The sequence below is a fragment of the Cynoglossus semilaevis genome, chromosome 6 (assembly GCF_000523025.1).
Source record: "Cynoglossus semilaevis isolate Cse_v1.0 chromosome 6, Cse_v1.0, whole genome shotgun sequence".
Classification (NCBI taxonomy): Eukaryota; Metazoa; Chordata; class Actinopteri; order Pleuronectiformes; family Cynoglossidae; genus Cynoglossus; species Cynoglossus semilaevis.
This window is the reverse complement of record NC_024312.1, coordinates 15,012,380-15,021,202: the sequence shown is the minus strand read 5'-3', so window position 1 is coordinate 15,021,202 and position 8,823 is coordinate 15,012,380. Positions and strand designations below refer to the sequence as shown.

At 37.8% G+C, this 8,823-nt stretch overlaps 1 protein-coding gene across 2 annotated transcripts in view; it reads left to right on the top strand.

Annotated features, from left to right (window-relative positions):
* The window catches only part of b4galnt4a (beta-1,4-N-acetyl-galactosaminyl transferase 4a), a 108,472-nt gene that overhangs the window by 75,765 nt on the left and 23,884 nt on the right, over positions 1 to 8,823 (top strand). For both annotated transcript variants that reach the window (XM_025056025.1, XM_008312321.3), the window contains one exon: positions 19 to 86. In XM_025056025.1, the coding sequence (XP_024911793.1) occupies positions 19 to 86 (68 nt within the window). The remainder of the gene's footprint in view (positions 1 to 18; positions 87 to 8,823) is intronic.

The following is an 8,823-nucleotide window of genomic DNA, read 5'->3' as shown; positions in this document are numbered from 1 at the left end:
TCGTCTCTTGTATTGCAGCTGGGTACAGAGTGGACTGCTCCAGGCGAGTTCAGCAAGTTCAGGTCCCAATCTTCTAACTCTGTACAGTAAGTACTTGTGGCAACTTCTCACAGTTTCAACGGCACAGCTATTTATTTCACTTTATCTGGATTTGGTTGCAAGTCCTCAGCAGAGACGTGTCACAGTAACATGTTAGCAGGAAGCAACTGTTTAGAGGGTTGGCTGTTGGGTTGATGGATTAATTGGTGGAGGAGGAGAATCAGACAAGAAAATCAGAAAATGAGCCAAATACACCGTCATACCTTAAATTATTTGTATACTCTGTTCTCACATAAAAGAAACGGTGTTAATATGTAGTAGTAGGCTTCCTAAATATAATGTGCACATTTCTACATTTGATTGAACCAAACTCCCAATCCCGGGGTTGTCACCTGAACACTGTCAGACTGCCACTGTGCTGACCTCTGTGGAAGGCACAGGCCTAAAGTGATTCTTGCCCTTCCCTAAAGTACATATAGGACTTGGAATAGTGTTACAGCAACAAAATGAAAGAGAGAGTTATTGTGTTTTCCTCTTCGCCTTTTGGTTTCTGGGATTGGCTTGATTTCATTTGTGAGCTGTAACTTGATTGAGCCGTAGAAGAAAAACACATAGATGGATGTGAATGTACGTGGAAGATAAATGGAAAATACTGCATTTCTTTAAATGCCTTGTGTGGTAAAAACGATCATAACCGCTAGTTTAACTGATCTTAAATTATCCTAGATTGCAGATGTGAATGCGGCAGCATCTACAGATACGTGACGCAGGTGTATAAATAGACCTTAATGTTTTTTAACAAGGTGTGCAGGTGTGAAGCGGAATGAAACTGTTGGTGGAATATTAGAGGATGGAGGAAATGTCATATTTGAAACTGAGCTAAAAATAGGTGGACTACATCTTTAGCTCTACTGTACGTCCCACCAGCCGTGTGCCTGACGCCTGTTCCATTATTGTAAGCTCAACACTCGCGCCACATTACAAACCACAATTATGTTATTGCTTTAAACACAAGATTAAAATGCAAAAGGCATTCACAGTGCTGAGGTAGACTATTAAATATCATTACTTTACACAAATAGCATCTGTTCTAAACCTAATTGATTCATTTGGTTTTCTTGCCTTGCCCCCCTGCTTAGCTGGGAATGTATGAAGATCTCATTGTAAATGTTTATTTCGTGTGGTATTTAAAAAAGACAACAGTAGTCTGCCTCAACCAACAGCTTTCTAAAAACCACATTTCTACAGTTTTCAGCTTTTGGTAAAACCAGAGACAGTTGAAGTCAAATGAATAGACGACACATGAATTGTGTCAACGTTATTGGACTCCTCAGTGCCACCCTGCGGAAGAATTAACCGAGCTTTTGTTGGGGTAGAAAAAACAACAGACGTCAAGAAGAGATGACAAAGTGAATGATGAAGCTGCAGGAGAAACAGGTGGAACATCAGCTTCAGTTCTCCGACAAGCGTCATTTGCTCTCTCCACAAAACAAGACACCAAAGTGATCATGTGTGGAGACGTTATGGGGTACATTAAAAATGTAATAAAAGGAATATCAACAAGGTACGTTTGAAGGGTACAGTAGAGACAATGCCTTATTCTCCTAATGGTGTTTGAATGCACCGTGTCAACACTGACGTTAAAACTCGAGTCAAACTGCAGCCATGTTGTAAACGTGAATGGCATTTTTATCTCAGAGAGAAGATTATTCATGTTTCATGATGAGAGTGATGCCCCCCATTTTATATTAACTATTAACTATTAACACAGATTGTCCTAAGCAGCTGTATGATGTTTGTTGTGTGTGTGGAACAGGTCATTGACTAAGACCATCATCCACAGCAGCAGTGACAGCTGTGGAAGCTGGGTTTTTTTTTTCGTAACATACATCAACATGTTACAGGGTTCCATTAATAATAATAAAGAACAACGCATGACATCTATGTAGTTTTAAGTTAAAAAAAACAAACAAACCCGGCTCAGTTTACTGTCTTTGTCTGAGGTAAATAATCAGGGTCTGAAGCCTATTTCATCCACTATAGGGAACAGCTGTTTATCCGGTTTCTGGCGACTTACTAACCTTACTGTTACATATATTACAAACAGTGAGCTTTGAGCTGTCTCGACTCACAGTAAAATAATTAATAATAATAATAATAATAATAATAATAAGCTAAAGACATGTAAGCTGCAGCTTGTGAGTGTGAGCTTCCTGTTCCTGTTTTCTGAACCAGAACACAAATGAAAATCATGCTGAAAATATAACAAAAAATAAACTTAAAGACATTATAAAATAATTCTACATATAAAAGTTTTTTCTCCCCCGTCTGTCGGCCACTCACTTTGCTCTGCATCTCCATTATACAACTCTCCTGTGAATATAACTGTGTGGGAAAGGGTAGTACAGTCTAGGGAGGGTTGAGAACAGTGTGATGGAGTAAAGGGTAAATATATACATAAATAATACAATAACTATCCCGCCTCTACTTTGCGATTTTTCCCATTTCGTGGTGCGTCATGGAACACAACTGTAATATTGTTTATATATTTCTACTTGAAAGGCCTTTGGCTCTGAGAGACCACTCTGTTGGTCATTTTCTCTAAGGGCAGACATGCTCAGTGTACTGTTAATTAAGTAATGGGTATAAACCTTAAAGTCTTACATTTCTCCAGAGCTCAGCCCAAAATGATTATCATTACCATTTGTTTTTGCTGCTCCTGCGAGCAGAGCCATTACTCTGGAGTTAGTGCAGCCATGAAAGGGGGAGGAAGAGAGTGCATAGTACCTAGGGTGTAAAAAAATAATTGGACAACAATAATATCATTACAAACAATAAATACCCTTGTATAGGTTTATAGAAGTGCAATAAATTATTATTTATTGTTATGAAAATCAGGACAAAGTTAATGTACTCCAAATCCCTGAGTAGGAACTGAACTTGAATGAAGCACTAGTATTTTATATATATATATATATATGTGTGTGTGTGTGTGTGTGTGTGTGTGTGTGTGTATTATAATAACACTACTCTGCTGACAGTGATCATATCCAACAGCCCCTCACAATAATCAAGGTTTTTCTTTGTAGCAACACTTCATCACATGCTTAAGGGGAAATGCATCAAAGACTGTGTAAGAGTGCGTCCCGGCATAATTAGGAAAAATTCTGTTTTGATGTATCTGTGCGCGGGCGTAAATAAGAGGATTCATAGTACGACGTTTGTGTTTTGCATGCCATTAACCGTGTGCCTCCGCACGAACGTTTATGTGTTATAAATGTTGTGCTTCTTCAAACTCCCTCCTGCATCTCATGACTTTATTAAAGCATTGCTAAAGCAGAGCCATTCCGTTCGCCTCTCCACGCCACACACATTCCCCACACACACAGCTGCAGCCGACCTGGTAGCGGCAGTGCTTTTGTGCTTTGCCGTGACAAATTTGTGTGTGCAGCAGGATTCATCTGCCTCCATTCCTCAAATGATATTCCTCTAATTAGATGGAACTGAATTGAAATAAGTAAATTAGAGCTACGCTACAGAAAATATATCATTAAAAAAAATCAACGGAGCCCATGCTGAGCAGTAATAATCTCATAACGCAGATTTTATTGTACGTTAATTTAACACCGAATAAATAAAAATATAAATGAACAAAGTAAAATATTGTGCTTCTGGAATACCATATCGTGATTGTTGTTGTAATGGAAGGGACTCATTTATTACTAGTTGTACATGATACTTGTTGATCTTCTAAACTCTAAACACAGCCATAATCAAAAGATTCTATTTACTCTATTTACGTACTGGGGATAAAAAGTAATACATTTGGGAAAAAGCTAAAGTAAAAGGGTTTCATGACTGGACGTAACATTGCAGAGAAAAAAAGCACTCTAAAAGTGAATGTACTCAAACATTGTTAAAAGAAAAACAAAAAAACTATGAAACTCCTTTCTGTTGTTTCTTTACTCTTTGGACTCTGGTTATTTATATGCCTCGGTTCATTGGAGCATGGAGTGAACAATGACTAATGGCCACTGCAAGGCTGAGTCCTCTTGTCAATATGCTCTATGCCTCCATGCATCACATGCTACTGGTACTAGCACAAAAAAAAGAAGTAAATAAAGCCCTGTTTTAGAAAAACATCCTACATTTCCACCAAAACCTCAGGTTCAGCCACGTGAAATACTGACAGTGTGAAAAAAAAACATTTTGTTTGAATTTTATATTTAAAATGTATTTGCTGAAAGTAAGATGAATCCATCCCTAAGAGAGTAGAAAGAAAGGAGATATAAAAAATAAATAAAAAATATAAAATACATTTAAAAAAATAAATGTCATAATTAAAAAAGGAAAATGTAGATTAGTACCTTAATAAATATGTAACATAAATATATATTGATTAAAATAGGTAATAATAATAATGGACATCCCTATAACATATAAACAGATTATTAAATCCGTAAATACAAATATAAATCAATAATTAATGAGGGATGGTGTAATTAAATAATGGTAGGTTAGTACCTAAATAAACATTTAACATAAATACCTAGTGACGATAATAATTATAATGGAAATACCAAGTAAATATTGATAAATCCATCAAGCTATAAACAAATAACCTATGTATTCATAGGTTATTTGTTTATGGCTTGATGGATTGGGGAATTATAGTAACAAAAAGAATAAAAATAAACAGAGTAATAAGAAGAGAAAAATACTAATAAAAATAAATACATTAATCCATCAAGATAATAATAATTCAATATAATGTTTAATGTTGGGAGTGAATAAATAAATAAACAAACAAACAAGCTCAGCCCACACATAAACAAGCACAGCTCGCTCAGTAATTAGAAATGTGCCATAAGGCAGGAACTGAATCCAAATCTTCAAATGAAACTATTTTACCAACCAGGGTCAGTCTCTTTTTTTTCCAATTTGAGAAAATAAAGCTTCTCGTTATTCTTCGCCGGCAGAGTTTTGAGTGCTATTAAGTCTTTTAACAGGGAGAAGGTGAAACTTTGTTCTTTAAATATCTGTATTTTCAGCCTGAGGGTTTAGATTGTTTCTGGTAGTAATGTATTGAAGTCTGTTCAAAAATGGGAAAGTTGGAACAGTACTGTGGTTAGAAGATTTTATGTTCAGCCCTTTGGCTAAAGCCACCAGGAGGTGATGATTCACAGTATTTACTCTGTACACATGTGGGAAGAAGTCTCATCTTCGTCTTCTAATTCTGAAATTTGCTGCATAACGCTCAACGTTAGGGAGGAATTGTCTCGCTCGCTGTCGGGTCTTTTGGCTTTTTTTCCATCTTGCTCCATGTTGTGTATTCGGTTTGCTTCAGATTTATTTTGAAATGTATTTAGAAATCCAGCACAAGCTGTCAACTGCTGCATATTTCACATCCCCAGTACTTGGCCTGTATTTTAGGAATCGTTGTATATTTATGAAAAAGGACAATACTGGATTTTTAGTCCACTTAAATTTGTTGATTTAAGTGGATTTAATAAAATACAGAGAATCCTTGGTTTTTGACATCCTCGACCTACGGCGTTTCGTTGTTACGTCAACATCGGCCATAAATTTGTTATGACAGTCGTGTTCCATCACTCTGACGTACACAATTAAACGGAAACTAATTGGTGAGTGGAAGGAAACGTCCTTATGTGGTGCTATATGCAGACGATGGCCTTGTTTACAGTTTGTTTGCATCTGCCCCCATTTGGCCCATTCTTGCCTCCTCTCCTGCGTCGTCTGGAGCCTCCGACTCCGTTTCTTGGTTTTATCCTTTCCTGCAGTCGTTGTAAACATTTTAAACAAACCCAGTGTCAGTCTGAAGGCGTTCCTGTTTGTCTGTCCTATTTTCTCCACCACTGTTTTTTTTCTATGGTTTGACAACACCTGTAAGCAGCCGTCACAACAGCTGAAGTGACAGTCAGGTACAGTCAGAAGAAGACAACACTACTGTATCTCCTCTGTCTGACAGTAGATACCAGAGCCTCAGGCTCTACAGACAACACCAACCACACTGACGTTTCCTAACTACAAGCTCCAACGGTGCTGCGGTGCATCCTCAGATAAGGTCTGATGGACGACAACCGGCCGGTGCCTCACGTATTTGACAGCATTCAGTGCAGCACAGGCTGTCGGAATTGGACCAAATATTACTTGGAATATTCACTTTAGAATCTCATCCCAGACTAAAGTTGGAGAATTATTGGAACCAATATTCACTATAGAATCTCATCCCAGACTAAAGTTGGAGTAAAAACAAACAAATCAATAAGCAAAATACATTACTAATTTACTGCAAAAATTATGAATAATGCATGTAATTTTAGTGTGACTTTTTATGTCTGATACTAACTCTGAAGTATCTGCAGTCACTGATGCCCATCCTTCTCTAATATCTGAAGTACTCATTAATACATGTACTGAGTCTGGATGCAGTTTTCTTAATATAGTCGTTCAAACGCAACAAATATTCAGCTTTGTTAGGAAGAGAAATGAAGTCGTCCACACTGTCACCTAAGTTAAACTATAATGTCTTTTTCAGCACTTTTGATTGGTCAGACTGATTAAGCAGCACTTTCTTCTTCTTCTCTTTTTTCTTTGTCTCAGGACATTGGTAAATCAGACAGTGGATATGAATCAGTTCACATGGACCCAAAAACAGCCTCATCTAAGACAGTGATTAAAATAAGATTGAGCCACATCATCTTAGACTTTGCTGAGCGATGAATCTTAAAGGAAGTCCTTCGCTGACTTGACACGCTGCAGTAACGCCTCCAATACAGTGAAATGTTAATCAAATCAAACAGTAACATCTTATTGCAGTGAAACGACATTTGGAGGTAGTTGAACCAGAATTGTGTATCTTGATGTCACACCCTTTATGAGTGGCTATTTGTTTGTTTGCTGTCTGCATAAAGGCTATATTACCAACTGTCATAACAGACGTTACGTCTCCACGTGAGTTCTCTGCCTCCGTAATTTGAGGTGTTTTGCGTAACATACTGTCAAAGGAGGTAATTATATATTTATCACATCAATACGTTAGGAATGACATTACATCTGCATGTAGCAGACACTTTAATCCAAAGTCACTTACATGAAGAGCATCAAGTATATGGCTCCATGGGGACTCGAACCCGTTGTGTAAGGCAGGTGCGATAATATTTACACTCTAGAACCAATGAAATGAAATAAAGATCATAAATGATCTTTTCATAGAAATGAAGATAGTTCATGAGTCCCAGACTAGTAGTCCAGGTCAAGCCTTGAGTCCCTGAGTGGACTTGAGTCGTAGACTGTAAGCCTTTGACAGCAGAGTCATGCAGTGGATGCTAACTCTGTGCTGTGTATGGTGCATTTTAAAGGAACAGCCTTTAGACCCCAGATTGACAGTTAGCCTCAAGTCCCCCTCAAACCTGTGGCCTCTGGTTATCTTGTATGGTTAATTTTATTTTTCTGAGTGTAACTTAAACTCTTAAACTTTTCAAAAAAAAAATTCAACTTAGATGCTGTACACACACACACACACACACCACAGACAAACCCATTTATCTTCACATGACTTTCCAGAAATACTGCCAAATGGCAGTGAGGGTTGGGGCAGAAAAGCTGATGGTTTCTCTCACAGTGACAATGGGGGCAACCTTGTGAAGAATGACCAGTTTTTTTTGGCATGGGATTTCTCAGTATCTATAATTGAATCACTTAAGCACTGCTGGCAGGGTATTTAGCTGGTTAGGAAGCCCTAACATTTGGAGTAAGGAAAAGTATCGTACTTTGACTCATGACATCACCAGACCATTGGTTAGGGACAAGAATGCTGCACTTACTCTTCATTCACTTTCTCTACGTATTTGTTTATATTTGAATAATCCTTCTCTCTTCATTAGTTCATTTACTGCAACATTTGTCGAGTTAAAACCATTAAGTTGCAGTGACTTGTCTGTCCCACGTTCTTCACTGTGCCATCTGCACTGATGACTGATGACAGCTGATGAGTGAAGCACACAGATCTGTGTGAATTTATACATGTTGATGTGTGAGTTTGAATGTTGACAGACTCGTCATGCAGTACACCAGAATATCAAAAGATGTTGCTGCACCCTTTCTTGTATTGTGGTTGCTAACATTTGATGAATTCAAACAACGCACTAGTGTCACTGGTCTAAGACTAAGATGGGGCTGGTCATGGTCACACTGTCTTATTATTTTTTGTGGTTTGGTAGAAATAATATTAGCTATAGATGTATCAGCCTCAGCAGATCATTAATTCAGATGTTTGCATCTAGATCAGGATTTCACATGAGAATATGTGTGTGGGTGTGTGCGTGTTGTCTCTTCTGCCCACAGTTTAATAGCATGCTAATGTGCGGAATTGACTACAGCTATGAATGTGAGTGGTTAGCCATCTCCATATGTGGTCTTGCCATGGACTGGGGTGTCCCCCCACCATCACTTGATGACTGTTTTAGCTCCAGCTCCACCTGCAACTCTAATTATGATAAAGTGGAAAAAGATCTACCTCACACTCACCATGAATAAACCATTAATTATTGACAATTTGTCTCTTTATTATTGTCCACTCTCTGAGTGGAGAATTCAACTATAACTGATTCTGGCAGCAAGCTAAACAATTGACTGAGATAAAAAAAACCCATCAGTATCATATTACTGCATAAACAATGTAGTAAATACACTGTGATTTAGCTGTGATGGAGCACACTCTTTAGAGATGCATTAACACACACACACAAAAGCAAGGTGGCT